The 17,002-nt window shown below is 40.3% G+C and overlaps 1 protein-coding gene across 3 annotated transcripts in view; it reads left to right on the top strand.

Annotated features, from left to right (window-relative positions):
* Window positions 1-8,171: 8,171 nt before the first annotated feature.
* DDHD1 (DDHD domain containing 1) overlaps window positions 8,172-17,002 on the top strand; it is an 81,042-nt gene continuing 72,211 nt past the window's right edge. For all 3 annotated transcript variants that reach the window (XM_063090695.1, XM_063090694.1, XM_063090693.1), the window contains exon 1: window positions 8,172-9,009. In XM_063090695.1, coding sequence (XP_062946765.1) covers window positions 8,172-9,009 — 838 coding nt within the window. The remainder of the gene's footprint in view (window positions 9,010-17,002) is intronic.

The raw sequence follows: 17,002 nt of genomic DNA, 5'->3' as shown, positions 1-17,002 counted from the left end.
GGGCTGAGCCTGTGGCGCACTCGGTAGCGTGCTGCGCTAGCAGCGCGGCGACGCTCCCCGCCGCGGGTTCAGATCCTATATAAGGATGAGCGGTGCACTCCCTGGCTGAGCGCCGGTCACGAAAAAAAAAAAAAAAAAAAAAAAAATGATGTGACCCTCTCAAAGCAGCTCATGTGAAATAACTCTCCATTTTTTTCAAAGTACATTTGGAATCTTCAGTATCTAGAATATTGTTTTATATTGTCCAGCTTTTCTAGTAATTTACCTTTGCTCATCCCTCCTGCCTCATGCTTCAAACCCTTTTTTGACTTTGGGTCAGTAGGTGCATGATTCTTTCTGCCTGGAATATTCTTCTGCACCCCACCTCCACCCCCCTTTTCAGTTACCTTCTATTCATGTTTCAGGTCCTGGCTTAGGAGTCTCCTTTTCTGAGAAGGTTTCTGTGACTGAATGTCCCCATCCTTGCCCCACAGATAGGTTGGCCATCCCCCTAAATGCTGTAATAGCACTCTTCAAGGTCCTTCTCATGGCTCCTTTCACATTTTATAATTGCACATTTAATTGTCCATCTTTCCCACTAGACTGTCAGTTCTATAAGAATCCGTCTATCATTGTCCCTAACAGAGTAATTGGCTCATACATAGTAGGTGTTCAATACATATTTGTTCATTTCAGTTGATCTTTTGTCAGTTAGCCCTCATAACTCTTGAGATAGAAGTCATTTTAACTGTCCCTCTTTTTTTTTTAATTGTCCCTCATTTTACAAATAGGAAAATATTGCCTGACCTAATAGATGTCACTGAGAATAAAATTCTATTGTTGTCTTTTCCTTTTCTAAAAATTACAATAATGAATTTCATGTTTTCACCTCTGACTTAGACTACTAAGTCATCAAATCAGAAAACTCCAAAAAAGTTTCACTTACCTTAAAACTTATTTAGCTCTAACAGGGTTCTCATAGTTTTCATGATCTTTGAAGGAGATCAGAAATTCATAGGCACCAAAGAATCTCATGGGTTCCTGGACTCCTTGAAAAAGATTTCAAAGTATATTGAAGAGTGCATTAAATTCTAGTTCTTTAAACCCCAGGATGGCACCACTTGTATTAAGAAGGCCAATAGCTCAGTTGGTTAGACTATGGTGCTGATAACACCAAGGTCAAGGGTTCAGATCCCTATACTGGCCAGCTGCCCCCTCCCCCCAAAGAAAAGATGACAACGACCAGCAGCAGTATTAAGTAGGGGAGAGCACAGAGTTGCAACAAGGGCTCCATGTGACCTAGAATTCAGGTATTTGGCCTCTCCAAGAAGTTGTATTAAGATAGAGAAGGCAAAAGGGGTTTATGAACAGTTCCAGAGAAGAGAATATAGGTAATCACAAGCCTGAGAGGTTGAGTCCCTTTCCCTGAACTCTGTGTGGATTGGCCAAGAGTTCTGAGAACAAGGTTAAGTAACTACAGAATCATAGGGTACAGAGAAATGCAAATAAATGAGATACTTTACATGCTGAATACCACTGATTCTACTTTGTAAGACTTACAGATAAAAAGAAAACAAGGGCAAGAAAAAAAAGAAAGAAAAGAAAATCTTTAAACCTTTCGAAATATCAGAAGATCTTCTGTTGCCTAACATGTTTGCTACCAGCTATGGCAGGTGACAATCATGGGAGGCCCCATAAGGGCTTTCACACACATTTCTCCTCTTGTGTTAAATAATCTTCACCACAGCAACGTGAGGCAAGTATTGTTATTCCCATGTAAGTGATGATGAATCTGATAACTAGTCTTTAACAGGACTGAGAGCTAAACTTGGCTCTGTCTGCAATCTGTGTGATTTCTATGACATTTTGTAGATGGTGATTTTATTCAAATATGCTAATTAGCTAGATTGACACAGTCACACAAAAAGAAGGCTACTTGTAGAAGAGAAACAGCTAAAGCAGGTAGGCATGGTCAATAATAATAACATTATTTTCCATCTCATTTTCCTTATTGTAAAATTATACTAGTAACATACAAATGAATGCTCATCATATGAAGTTCAAGTCTACCTTTATTCCTCCCAACTATCCAGAAGTAACTATGTGGGTAGTTTGCAATTTCAGACTTTTACCAACAATTTACATATACATATGTAGGTAAACATATATAAATTTATGCAAATATGTGTATGTATACACATGTATAGTGTGGATTTATTTGTGTGTTTAATGTAAAACAGATCAAACAATAGGTAGGTTATTGTTTTGTAATTTGCCATTTTCACTTACTAGTATGTCTTGGAGATCTTTCTGTGCCACTACATTCTTCATAATTGCTGTTTGCATATTGTTCCAAAGTCATTGATATGCAAAATGTTATTTAATCATTCTGCTATTTTCACTCTTATGCAAAGATATTTCCTACTGTAGAGTGGTTTTTTTTGTTTTTGCTTTTGCTTTTGTTTTGTTGTTGTTTGGTTTTCATCTAGTAACTGTTCATATGTTCAACAAAGTAGCTTGAATACTTGTGCTCACATATTTGCATTCATTGTTTGTAGTGGGGTGAATAGTGTCCCCCCCAAAATTATTTGGAAATAAAGTCTTTGCAGATATAATTACCTAAGATGAGGACATACTGTATTAGAGTGGGTCTTAAATCCAATGACTGGTGTCCTTCCAAGAAGATAGGACACACAGAGACACAGGGAAGAAGGTCGTGGGACAACGGAGGCAGAGATTGGAGTAATGCAGCTACAAGCTAAGGAACACCTACGATGTCAGCAACCACTAGGAGCTAGGAGAGAGGCTTGGAACAGTTTCTCCCTCAGAACCTCCAGGAGCAACCAACCCTGCCAACACCTTGATTTCTGATGTCTTGCCTCCAGAACCATGAGAAAATAAATTACTGTTGTTTTAAGCCACGCAGTTTGTGGAAACTTGTTACGGCAACCCCAGGAAACAAATACACCGTCTCTCTCCACCTTCCTTAAATTATCTTAAGACCACTTGAGGTTTATCATTTCTAACCCTAGAAGTATGGTAATGTGAGTGATCAAGTTTATAAATTCTAACTTGAGAAGTAGAGTAATATGAATAATCAAATGAAGGACTCTGTGAGTTCTCACTGATGATTAAAAATTAGTTTGGGGCCAGCCCGTGGCTCACTCGGGAGAGTGTGGTGCTGATAACACCAAGGCCACAGGTTCGGATCCCATATAGGGATGGCCGGTTAGCTCACTGGCTGAGCGTGGTACTGACAACACCAAGTCAAGGGTTAAGATCCCCTTACCGGTCATCTTTTAAAAAAAAAAAAAAAAAAAATTAGTTTGAATCTGGAGTTCTAAACAAGTAAAGAAAGAATGAGTTCCAAATGCAGGGCTATTGTTACTCGTTTCTTATATTTAAAATACAGATTATTTAATCTTGACAATTAAATTTCTGAAGAACTTTGCTTTCCTACTATCCCATTTTATTAGTGACATTATCCCAATGACTAGTGTGGTTCAAAAACCCAATGGGAGAACTATGGAAGAGATTTGTGGGCTTGTGAGTCTTGAATCATATTTTGTTTAAGCTGAAAACTTAAATTTGAAATGCTGACTTATGATGTAAGGATAAACATACTTTCTTAAGCAGCAGTTGCAAAAACAGTAAATTGATTCTGTTGTTCAGTCCTTTAAAAACTTAGCAAATTACTCAGAGTTGCACTAATGAAAATCCTTATTGGAACACAGCCTCTCTTTTCTTTCCTTTTTAGCTTGTTTTCTGAAAAATCAGAATAAAATACACTTATACAAGCTGCTACCTGTAAATCTCAGCACGGTGTTATGATTATCAATTACTTTTTATCAAAGGCACATATGAGTTATATACTATATACTTTATGAACAAATATGTACTTTCAATTTACCTCTCGAGTGAGGTGGAAAAAATCCGAGCGCATAGAGTCATCAAATATATCTACAACGAATGCATAATGTGGACCTATGGCTATGGCCCAACTCATTTGTCTATAATGAAAGGGCAGGAATATAGCTAAATCTTCTCTTTCTGATATGAACAAACTGATGAAGATTTTGTGGCTGCCTCAACAGAGTATACATCAATATCGTATTGATTTACATTTTCTTTAATTTGAATATATACCTTCAATACCATTGACCTTTATTTACCAAAGAAATAAAAAATATTTTTTATGAGTTTTCAGTAAGTACAGTTTTGTAAATAGGTCTCTTACAAATCTTTAAGTAAATACATTTGATAATTCTAAATTTTAAGTGTGATTCCAGGTAAAAATAAAAATAAAACAAAACCATCTTTAAAGTAACACTAGACAATAAATATTTGCTGAATGAATAAATGGAAGGATGAATGACTTTATTCATTATGTTTTGTATTCCTATGTTATTTCTGCTCTACTAGCTCTTTTTGAATTATAATTTGGTTTCCTCTATTGATCTGTCTTTAGGGGAAAAATGACCCTAGTGGTAGTGATGCAGCTATATTGACATTACAATTATATTACTCATAGGAATTTAAAAGTTGGCATTATGGTTTTATTTAAAGATACTATTAGCCTATGAATGCCTCATGTAGGGCCTCGCATAGTGCCAAAACTTGGTAGACACCTAATATATATGTCCAGTGAATGATTCCTGCTTCAGTCTAGGTTGTTCTATTTCATGAGTGCACCAAAGAACACATTCTCATTTTAAGAAACAGGATAAATAGTTATCCTAAAAATAAAAAGTAAAATAAAATTTTAAATAAATCAAACAGGAGATACAGCAGATGGGGGTATGGTTATATGTCTTCCCTCTTTCTTCATTCTAAATGTATGTATTCCATCATACACTTTGGATGAAGTCATTTCAAGTGCAAGTGTGGGCTATTGACTCAGAATAAATTGGATATCCCTAATATTTTTATGAAGGCGAAAACAGATTAAAATGAACAACGGGGACAAGCTTTAAGAGAGAAGAAAAAAGGAAGCTGGAACAAAATTGAACCATGTAACTTTTCAGAGGCATGGAGAAGAGGGCTGTTATTACCAGACAGCCCCTGCTATATGCCTAATGGGAAAGAGAGGATGATAGAACATGCAGATAAGTTGTTTCAGACTTTTGTAGTACAAATCAGCTGGCTTTACCTCTTTTTCTTTCCCACACCAAGAACTCCCTCAGGTTTGGTTACACATTCACCTGGTTCTTGCAATAGCACGGGCCAACGAATGCCAGAAGTCTGAATCAATCATGCTTATCTGCCTTATGTGAAGGAGGGTTGGTCTTGGGTAATTACTAAAAAATAATAATAGAATGCTTTAGATAGAACTATGGAAGTTTAGATACTGCTGTGTCCATTGAACGCACTAATGACATAATTAGGCACCACCTCATTACTCCTGTTTTAGCAGATGTGAACTGGAATGGAAGCCCCAACCCTTCCCCCTCTTATCAGGATCATATGATCTGAAAAGATGTTCTGGAAAGCAAAAGAAGGAGAGTAGTAACAGGAAGCATTAGATAAAGGATGGCTTTTTAAAGCAGGAAAGAAAGTTGAGAAGAGCAGCTTCATGACATTTTCCTTAATATGGCTAAGGAATAAAAAGGAAATAAATATACATAGTCACATGAAATTAGGTAATATAACTTCAAATATCTTTTACTTACTGTCAGCCTGGGGCTTACTACATGGATCTGTCCTCCCAGCCCCAGCTAACTTCCAAGGGGCAGAAGTCAATTCCCACAAAAACCGACTGACATCTACACTCACCAAGGTCTACACTAAGATAGTGAGGTCAGAAGAGAATCTAGGACTCCCTCCTCCTGCCACCCGAACTATGTTGAGAATCAACATCTCCCTTAAGAAAGATCATATTACCTAAAAGTATGTGGCCTTACCCAATGAATCATAAGAGGATAATTTTCTCAAAATAAACAAATAAGCACAACACAAACAATAAAAGCACTCATTCAATACAAATCAGGGAACAATTGTGCTACAGAGGACACTATTCATTAACAGAAGTGGTATAGTCCTTAAGAATTAAAATTTTGCAAAAATAACCTGAACAAATAACGATATAGTTAGGCTATATCCCATCAAGAAACATAAAGGAATAGAGATATTTTAAATGCTGTGATATACCTTATTTTTAATCTCCTTTATAGTACTTTTCACACTGTACTATAATGTACCTGTTTACTTGTCTGTATCCCTCAGTAGGCTGTAAATTCCTTGAAAAGGGAACTTAGTCTTTTCCATTCTCTTCCGTTTCATAGATGGCACATAGATGGCCATCAAAACAGTGTAGAATGGGGCCAGCCAGTGGCTCACTCGGGAGAGTGCGGTGCTGATAACACCAAGGCCCCGGGTTCGGATCCCATATACGGATGGCCGGTTCGCTCACTGGCTGAGCGTGGTGCTGACAACACCAAGTCAAGGGTTAAGATCCCCTTACCGGTCATCTTTAAAAAAAAAAAAAAAAAAAAAAAACAGTGTAGAATGAATGCTTTCATGGGTAGTAAACAAATCAAAGCTCGTACCCAATTTCATATTCTGAACATTGGAGGAAAAACTGGGCAATAGGTACTCAGAAAGCACTATGAATGAGAAAGAGGTTTCTGATCTTAGATGCTTTGAGTCAGCGCTGCAGTATACAACTGGGTGTGTTGTTCACCGCACAAGATTATCCAGCCAATGGCACAAGTGGGGCAAAAAATCCAACCCGTGCTTCCCACTTTCCAAGCCATGTATCCCAACACTGCTCTGTCTCTGCCCCCAAGAAGCAATGCCTTTTTCCAAATTCCTACAAAGGTACTGTACAAACTAGAGATGATCCTGATTTACATAACAATTTAGAGTAATCTCTGACCAGTTAGATCCCATAAGCAGGAAAAATTGCTTTAGCAATCTGATTCCACCACAAAGGGATTAAAAGAAACATTGAAGACTGTCCTTGAATAGAGAATACTTAGGTTGGAGATTGTTTTTCTCTGGATTCTCAACAAGTGTTATAAAATAATTTTTTTAATAGAAAAGAATCACATAAAGGAGACTCAGTATTTAACCTCACCCCAAAAAGTGAGTTACAGAATCAGAGATGCGTAAAAAGCTGGAAGAAGCCTTAAGGATCATAAAATTCCATTGTGGAAGGAACTTCAGAAATCAGCTGGTCCAATAATCTCTGAATTTCACAGATGAGGAAATCAAAAAGATCAGGAAGATTAAGTGATTTGCCTGCGGTTAGCTAGCAGAGCCAAGTCCAGAACCTAGTTGTTTTCTGGCTTTCAGTCTAATAATCTTTCCGCCACACCTGGCTGGACTTGCCATCATTATGATCGACAAACATCGATTGTGCACCCACTGCGGGGGAGAGGCTGATTTAAATATATAAACTTGGTTTCCTTCAAGGGCCTTACAGTGAGGTTGAGAAAACAGGAAATCCAAGTACTGGAAGACAAGCAATGATACGAGATGGCATATAAAGGGAGGTTTAGACTCGAGTTTCTGAGTGGGAGTGGTGACGTGGAGGTGAGTGGTAGGCGTGGGGTGGAGTACCCTCCTGTGGGCCGACAACTCTGGAGGGACCAGAACCAAGTGACAGAGAAAGCCCAGGCAGGCAAGTCCGCAGGCTGGCCTAAGGTCACAAGAGCCATGTCAGGAAAATCCTACTTCCGCGGGCCCCTCTCTATGCGTACTTTAAGCCTCTGGGCTCATGACCCAAATTGTAAGGATGAGTGGGGTAACGCCTCTCCACATCTGGGCTCTGAAGCCCAGAAGGGCGGGGCCGAGGCAGCTGTGCAGGGAGACCAGAGGCGCCCCAAGAGTGATGGGTCATCCGAGCCACGCCCGGCTCACTCCCCGCCAAGAGGGGCAGGGGACGCGGAGAGGGCGCGGCGCCTGTGGAAACGGAGCTTCCGGGCCGGCGCGCGCGGCCGGCGGGGCGGGGCCAGGGCCAAGCACCGCCTACGTCGGGCTGCGCGACAATGGGCGGGACGCAGAACGCCGCTGCGGCGGCCGCCGGCATCGGGGGGCGGGGGCGGAGTCGCCGTCGCTGCCGCCGCAGACCCGGTCGGGATTTGAAAGATTAAAAACTCGGGGTAGAGAGGGCGGCGGCATTGAATGAGTAGCGGAAGCGCTGGGGGTCACGGCTCTGCGCGTGGTCGCGCAGCCGGCGGCGTCTCCATACCATGAATTACCCGGGCCGCGGGTCCCCGCGCAGCCCCGAGCAAAACGGCCGGGGCGGCGGCGCCTGGGAGCTGGGCTCGGATGCGGGGACGGCGTTGAGCGGCAGCGTCTGCTTCTTCGAGCACCTGCCCGGCGGAGACCTGGGCGACGGCGACGTGCCCCTGGCCCTACTGCGCAGAGACTCCGGGCTGCACTTGGCGCCGGGCGCCGAGGACCACAGCCACCACTTGGCGCTGGACCCCTGCCTCAGTGACGAGAACTATGACTTCAGCTCCACGGAGTCGGGCTCCTCGTTGCGCTACTACAGCGAGGGCGAGAGCGGCGGCGGCGGCAGCTCCTCGTCGCTGCACCCACCGCAGCAGCCGCCGCTGGCTCCGACGAACTCCGGGGGTGGCGGGGCGGTGGGAGGGGGCCCCGGGGAAAGGAAGCGCACCCGGTCCGCCGGCCCGGCCGCCCGGCACCGCTACGAGGTGGTGACGGAGCTGGGCCCAGAGGAGGTGCGCTGGTTCTACAAGGAGGACAAGAAGACCTGGAAGCCCTTCATCGGCTACGACTCGCTTCGCATCGAGCTCGCCTTCCGGACCCTGCTGCAGGCCGCGGGTGCCCGGCCCCAGGCCGAGGACCGCGACGGCGAGCATGTGTGCGGCCCGTCCTCCCCCGCGGGCCCGGCCTTCAGCTCCGGGGAAGACGACGAGGACCGCGCCTGCGGCTTCTGCCCGCGCTCGGAGGGGCACGAGCCTGAGATGGTAGAGCTGGTGAACATCGAGCCAGTGTGCGTGCGGGGCGGCCTCTATGAGGTGGATGTGACCCAAGGAGAGTGCTACCCGGTGTACTGGAACCGTGAGTAGAAGGCCGGGGTTTGGGCGGGACTGGCTGTTCGTGCAGGCGACGACACGCGCCGGGCTGGGTTTGGGACTTGGCCGCCGCAAAGAGAGTGGCACGTGAGGCCTGGCGTTTGGTCGGGGCAGGATGGAGATTGTGCAGGGAGCGCCGGCAGGTGAAGGGTAAATGAGCAGATGGCAAAACCCAAGCTACTGCCTGGGGTCAGGAGGAGAGGATACCGCCGGCGATAGCGCCTCCTGGGTGAACTGGGTGCTGCTGCCGTCCGCTGGAGGGGGTGCAGGAATCGATCCCCAGCCCGAAAGGATTAATTTCGTGATACTACCAGAGCTTTGTCCACCTGGGGACCTGCTTCCATCTCTTACCCCGAATGGCCTGTGATTTAAATAGCAGCATGTCCTCTGGAGTGGGAAGGTTTGAGAGGTTCTGCACGAGAATCAGCAGCTCAGATATGAACTCAGGAAAAGGAAATTAATCCCTGGCAGGAAAGGAAAGGAGATAGGTTGTTCCCACTGGGTGTATTTGGAAGAGGTAGAAATCACTGCGTGGAGCAGTTCTGGCAGGTGGGTCCGCTCACTCTGGAGTACTTGTTTTTGTCTCTTAGGACCTCATTTGCGTATTTTATTTTTGTCTGTTAACCTTGAAAAATTACAAGTGCTATGTTTCGTTTTCCTCATCTGTAAAATGGGAATAACTACTTATTTCATAGGGCTATTGTAGAAAGTAAATGAGAAAGTATACCTAAAGGAATTGAGTGTTAAGAATATTAGACAATAACACAATTAGGTTTATAGTTAGAGTAAGGAGGAAGGCGATCAGAGATATCTGCCGTTGCATGCAACAAATATTACATATGGAGTATATAGTAGATGTTCAACAGTAACCGAAGTTATTGGCCACCAATAATTTGTAAAGTACAATTTTAATCTTTATGAGCGCAGTGCCCAAACTCAAAATATCTTCGTTGATTGTCACTACCCTTAGGTTCTCCATACGTCTTACAACATTCTATCTTGTGTTATATATGTATTGATGATTTGTTTAGCAGCTTTTTATACTCTTAGGAGCTAGTGCAATGGATATATTCCATAACTAGGTGTTGAATTACATCAGTGATTCTGATAATGTTAAAACATTCATATGTTAATCATGAGTTACTAAGACAGCAATTACAACATCTGTCAAATTACCGAATAAAATAAGCATATCAGGAAATTTAATTTCTTACTTCACTTTAAGATGACATTAAAGGTATTTGTTACCATTTTTATAAGGTCAAATTCATGTAGGATCTGTTATATCACTCCTTTTGATTATAAGCTCACTAAGGACAGGGTATGCCTGTATTCATTCATTCATTCAGTTCTTTTATATTTACTGAGTATGTATGTGCACAACACAGTACTCTTGTGAAGGCATTAGGAAACGTGGGAAAAAGGAAAACTCTTACCTTTCAGGAGCTTCCCACTTAGTGTTTTCTTCAAATGACCTAAAAATCACTATAGACTTTTTTCCTGAAGATAGAAGCACAAGGACTTAATGGAGCCAGAAAACTGGGTAAAAATGCAGGGCATCCTTGGAGATGGGACTGGAAACCAAGAGATGAATCTTACCCTTAGAGTAAATTGAAGGATATTCTAGAATACTGTGTGCTTCTTTGGTTTATGATAAAATTGTTAATGTTTGCATGATGCTTCACTATTTACAAAGTGATTTTTGACACTTATTTCACAGTGATAGCAAATTAATGCTAACATTCTGTATATGAAGAAATGGGCTCAGTGAAATGAACTTATCAAGGTCACTCAGCTAGAAAGTGTTAAAGCAGTTCATTAATTTAGTGGGAGAATACAGTGCAGTGTCCAAAGAGCTTCTGACCCATCCAAGGGTGGTGAGGGTGTCAGGGAAGCTTCCCAGAAGATGTAAGACTGAGTCCTAATGGATGAATTTAATCAGGCAGAGGAAGCAGAGGGGTAGAAGGAAAGACATTCCAGCCAGATGGGGTAACATATGCAAGCACACAGAGGCATGAAACTGCTTGTCATTTTGAGGAAATGAGGGCTGCTCCTGCAAGGGCTGAGACACACACATGGCGCTGGTTTGGGATCTGACCACCACAGAGAGGGAGGTGCATGAGGGCTAGTGTTTGGTTGGGGACTGCATGAAGTTTGTGAAGGGAGCCACCTACACATGAATGGCACATTTGGGAGAATAGCTGGAAAGGGAACAGGGTATAGATGTGCAGTGCTAAGGCATTTGGTCTTTATCCTGTGACTAACGGAACCAAACAATTGAAGGTTCTTTATTACTTAGGTGTTATTAGTGACAATGCAAAAGTTGGATGGGAGAGTTTTGAAAGTTCTTTATTACTTAGGTGTGATTAGTGACAATGCAAAAGTTGGATGGGAGAGTTTGAAACAGAATATCATTAGAATGCCAGTGTCCTAAATCAGGTGAGAAATGGTGAAGGCCTACAAAAGTTAACCTGAAGGTAATGTGGACTTAGTCTTCTCAGTGGTAATGTGGACTTATCTTCTTTGCAGATAGCCATTTGGCCAATTACAGCTTATAAATTAATTTTTGTTAATTAGCATAAGAACAACAACTATTTTTGTTTCCTAAAATTTTAGCATTTCCTAAATAGTTCTCTACAAGATACAATCCTGTGGGTATCCAAGGCTCTCATATGAACTACAATGAGAACACAGTAGTGCTTTTTGTGGTGTCCTATAGTCTACCATTTCTCACAAAATCACATGTAACTTAGTTCTACTTGGTTCTTTAAATCTCTGTGTGTTATAAAGTTTTCACACCTTCTTGGGAGTGTTCAGTCCCACTGTGGTCTCTTAAGCCTTTCTTCAAATGGAAGAGTTTTGCAGCTTTTGGCTTTCCTTCTCTTTTACCTTTTTTTTTTTTTTTTTTTTAACCTTTTTGGAAAACTTTCTGAATAGTGATAGTAAAAGATTAAAAAAATTTAGCAAGTTCCTACATAGAATGGTGGTAGGATTCCATTGTTCATTTAGATTTTTGTGGCCTAATTTAGCCCACTGCATCTGGGTGTCAAGGACAAGTTAGCTATGCCTAGTCTAAAAGAATTTACTCTTCCTTTTGAACTTTACTAGCAGATAAAATTTGAACCAGTTTGGGGTAAATGAAATCAGAAGGGGAACAGAAGTTATCTTCTATAGCTAGCCAATATTATTATATATGGAAAAAATATTAGTTGTAGGAAATTTATTTTTCTTCAGTTGTATATTTAGATATTTTTTCTGGCTGCATGTGACTTTTAGGTAAAAACTGATCATTGCTGAGTAATGGCTAAGTGAACTAACTCCCCTGTTACCAGTGTTCTTGCTCAACTCCTTGTACTAACTTCGTAGACTTGTTTTGAGGATTATTATATGTAACATGCTTAGAATAGTGGTTGGCACATAGTACTAGGTATACTATATGTATGTGGATCTCAAAAAACTATACAACTTATTTGTAGGAGTTGTATAGTTTTGTGAGTGGTTGGCACATAATACTAAGTTAGCACTGTATCTCAAAAACTGTACAACTTATTTGTAGGAGTTCACATAAAGTTTAATAAGGTTAACCAGCGCAAAATAGTTAGGTGCCCACAGTTAGTTGTTATTGGCCTGTGCCTCATCAGAGGTGAAAGAATGTTCGTAAAGAATATTGGCAAGAAAGTGGCCAAAGCATTTAGGAATAGCTGATGTGAAGACATCTGGACATTCTAGAGATATTTCATGAGCTTAGAATAGTCTCATAACAATTCTGGTGACAACAATGTGTGCAGTATGCACTAGGGAGTATGTAATTACCATTCATTGACTAACTTAATAAAGTTCTTTAATTGTCCAAATTTTTTTAAGAAAGTATAGTTTCCAGAAGTAGTCATTAACTATAAACCACAGATTTCTTCTCCCACCATTTTCTGGTTACTTATAAGGCCTACTTGCATTATTATAATTATGTCATTTTTAAGTTTCAGGTACTTTAGAAATTTACCAGTTCTTTTCTTCCTGATATATTGAGATGAAGAGAAAATTATATTCCCAGTAAAAATGAGAAAGGGGAATTAGAGCTTTTCCCTCAATTATATCTTGTTTATTAACTTGGCATAGATGTAACCATGTCATTCATTCACAAGTAAATAACAATTCTTTATGTGGCACAGAGCATCCTGTAAAAATAATGGAGTCCAAGGGGGGTTGAAGGCACTATTTCTTGATCAGTTTCTGCCTCCAATAAAGCAGGACTATAAGCAGTAGAGACCAGGCATTAATTAGTATGCCTGACCCTGAAAATGTGTTGGAGGCTTTTATCTCTTACTCTTTTTAACTATATTATCCCCCACTTGCCAAGGAAGGCAGCCTTGGGTGTCATTGAAACCCTGATTGCTCAGGTTTACAAAGTGCTGGCAGAAGTCTTCTGAGAACCTACCCCATCCCAGATCAAGTCTGCCTTAGAGTACATTTTTCAGGGAACTGCTGAAACAGTGCAAGGATATGAATGGCTAGTGACATGTATTGAGGGGAGATGTGGCCCTACCTGACCAAGACATTTGGTCTTCTCTTTCCCTTTGTAATGTGCCACTAGTTTAAAACTGATCTAATATTAGTTACTGATCCACCTTGTTTGAGTATGGCTCAAATGTAATAATGCATGTTGTGCAAATGCTTTATATAAATGTATAGAGTAATTAGTGTGGTTTTCTTTCCTCTGTCGACCCCCTTTTTTTTTTCTCCTTTACTATTTTGTTATAAAAGAGACCTTTTGTACTCTTCCCTCTTTCAGATTTTATTACCTGGGTCTTTTATCTCCACATCACTACGTATAGTTAGTGTTTTGCTGAGATATTTGATGTCTGGAATCCTATATGATTCTTTTTTGTAGAGAGCAAGAAAAAGTTTGATGTGCTGGTCGAGGAATCCTCTGAGAATTATGAATACTGGAGGACTAGAGTGGAGAGGCAGGGGGGAGAGAGGGAAATGGGGAATGTATTTCGCAGGAAGCCTAAGATGAAGATTATTGGCAGAAGAGATTGGGAGGTAGGTAGTTCTGGAATCCCTCCCTAATAACTGGAGAATCAGACCTAAGACTTTTATCTTTTCAAGAGTGTGATAGAATTTAAACTGTGTATGTTATCAGGAAAAGCTGTCAGCATTGATATGGATACAGACAGTACCTTCTTTTTTGCCACAATACATTCCTAAACACTCAGTTAAGAAGTAGAACAAGGGCTGGCCCGTTATCTCATTTGGTTAGAGCAGGGATGCTGATAAAACCAAGGTCAGGGGTTTGTATCCTCGTACTAGCTAGCTGCCAACAAAACAAAACAAAAAAGTAGAACAAGGATAAACATTTTTTATAGTTACCAAATATAACCTACAATTCTACTCTTTTGAGTCTGCATTAGTAAAGGGAAATCGTGCCCACAAGAAATGTGGAATCACTGACAAATGAGTAGGTTAATGGGATAAAAAGTATAATACCAATGCTTTTTGATGCCCCTGGTTTAGGGGACATGTTAAATTCAAGGTGGTAGGATGTAGCAATTGCCCATGCCAGAGAACTAAAGAAAAACATTAGAAAAACGGATACAATCATATTAAAGTAATTCTATGTACTGTTTTCCAGTTTTAACAGGTTGCCAGCCAGCAAGAATAAATTATACACTCATTAATGTTTATTCTAATGTCTTATTATGTTAAGCTATATCTAGAAAATATTTATAATCATTGCTCTTTTATGCTTAGATAAATGAATGACTGCTGGGGCCCGGCCAGCCTTCGGAAATTACATTGTTATTGATACTTCTGTATCCCAACACCTCAGATATCTGGAAATCTTAGAGAAATATAAATTCCATCTGAATGGGTAGTTTTTCCAAATAGTTGAGAATTAATAATTTTAACTATATAACTGGAAATCCCCCTGATATTACTAATTCTCCTTTTGGCCTCTTCTCAGTGGATCATCATTTTGAACATTGTTGCAGGAAAGCCCTTGAGAATATGGGGCAAAAAACTGGATGAATTATGCTAAAACTTAAGACTGCCTAATCATATGTCATGACTGTAAATTAGTACAGCCATTATGGAAAACAGTATGGAGGTTACTCAGACAACTACATATAAAACTACATACAAACCAGCAATCCCACTTCTGGATATATATCCAAAGAAATATAAATCATCATGTCAATCGAAGGGATACCTGCACCCCCATGTTTATCACAGCTCTATTTACAATAGCCAAGATATATATACACAATGGAATACAACTCAGCCATAAAAAAGAATGAAATTCTGCCATTTGCAGCAACATGGATGAGCTTGGAGAAAATTATGTTAAGTGAAATAAGCCAGGCACAGAAAGAGAAATACCACATGTCCTCAGTCATAAGTGGGAGCTAAGAAAGAAAGAAAGAAGGAAGGCTACAATAAAATGTTGAACTTTCAGAAGGAGAGAACAGCCCTACAGTTACTAGAAGTGGGAAAAGGGAAGGGGGGAAAGGAAGTAATGGGTTAAGGGACACAAAGAATAATTACAATTTGTAATAATGAACACGCTAGCAATATTGATTTGATCATCATATACTGTGCACAAATACTGATAGTCAACTCTGTACCCCATAAATATGTAAAATCAAAAATAAGTGAATTAATTAAAATAACAAATCATATGCCATGGAATGTGCAGCTTAATAACTTTAGATGATGCACAGGGAACAGAGCTGGAATTACTTCTGAGCCTTAGACATAGCTAAGTGCAATTCCGACATTGTATTTTATTACTTATTACAAATGATTAACTTTTAGTTAATATTTTTTGATTGCATCTATTATTTTCTTCTCATTCTATAGAACTGCTCTAGCTAGACCCAGGATATCACATGTTCACCTGATTCACACACTTTAGACCTTCAGTAAAACTTGCATTTTAACATCTGATATAAATGTATTCTAACATTAAGTACCCCCAAGTTTGTTTATGATTTGGAAAACAAAGTCTGTGCTGTGGATCAAAAGACAGTCATCAGAAAGAGAGAGTCTACTTCAAAGTAAACCAAAAAGATTGTTGAGCACAATTCAAACTGAAGAAAGCACAGTGTGAGCTGCTCAAGTACTTTCAATGGTACTTTTCCAATGTGGCTATCCATTGCTGAAATGAACCCTTTCTCTATGGCTACCATTAAATAAGATGAGTGTACATCTCTGCAAGGTTTATGAACAGATAGATACTTGCCTTTGCTCAAGTACAACATTCTCACTATACAGACAACCAGTATTATGCTTTTTATTGAAGATTAGAACAGGTTACCCATGGTTCTGTTCTTTACCTTTTAACTAGGAAAAAAATGGGACCTTAAATTTAAGAATATCTTTTTTGATATAGTTGTGGCTTATTCTTCAACGTATTTACTATTTAATGTGTTTACACTGTTTTGTGTAAACTACATTATCTAGTACACTTTGTCAGGGGGAGGGTGTAACTATAACTCATATATAGTGAATGCCCATAATCCTGGAATACTGGATTGAATTGTTTGGAATTCTGGTTGCCTGGCAAGATTCTGTCTTTTATGGAAAGGCCTACAACCCATCAAAGAATATGATGATAAGTCACACATAATGGGGTGAACCTTGTTTACAACATTTCAAATCACCTCTCACTCTACCATAGTACATCAATTTTATCTCTGCTACCTCCATTTCAGTTCTGGACTTTCTCGAAGGACAGTATCATAATCATATGTTTAAGAAAATGAAGGACCACTAGAGCCAGACTGTCTGGGCACAAATCCTAGCTCTGCCATATACTGTCTGTGTGACCTTAGGCAACTTAAATTCTCTGTGCCTCAGTTTCTTCTTCGAGAAAATGTGAATAATGGTATCTATTAGGATTATTTTAATAAATGAGTTAAAAATTTTAAAGATCTTGAAATATCTCATGATGAGTAGTAAATACTGTATAACTGTTA

The sequence above is a fragment of the Cynocephalus volans genome, chromosome 3 (assembly GCF_027409185.1).
Source record: "Cynocephalus volans isolate mCynVol1 chromosome 3, mCynVol1.pri, whole genome shotgun sequence".
Lineage (NCBI taxonomy): Eukaryota > Metazoa > Chordata > Mammalia > Dermoptera > Cynocephalidae > Cynocephalus > Cynocephalus volans.
The sequence above is the reverse complement of the archived record's forward strand: the minus strand, read 5'-3'. Positions and strand labels throughout refer to the sequence as shown.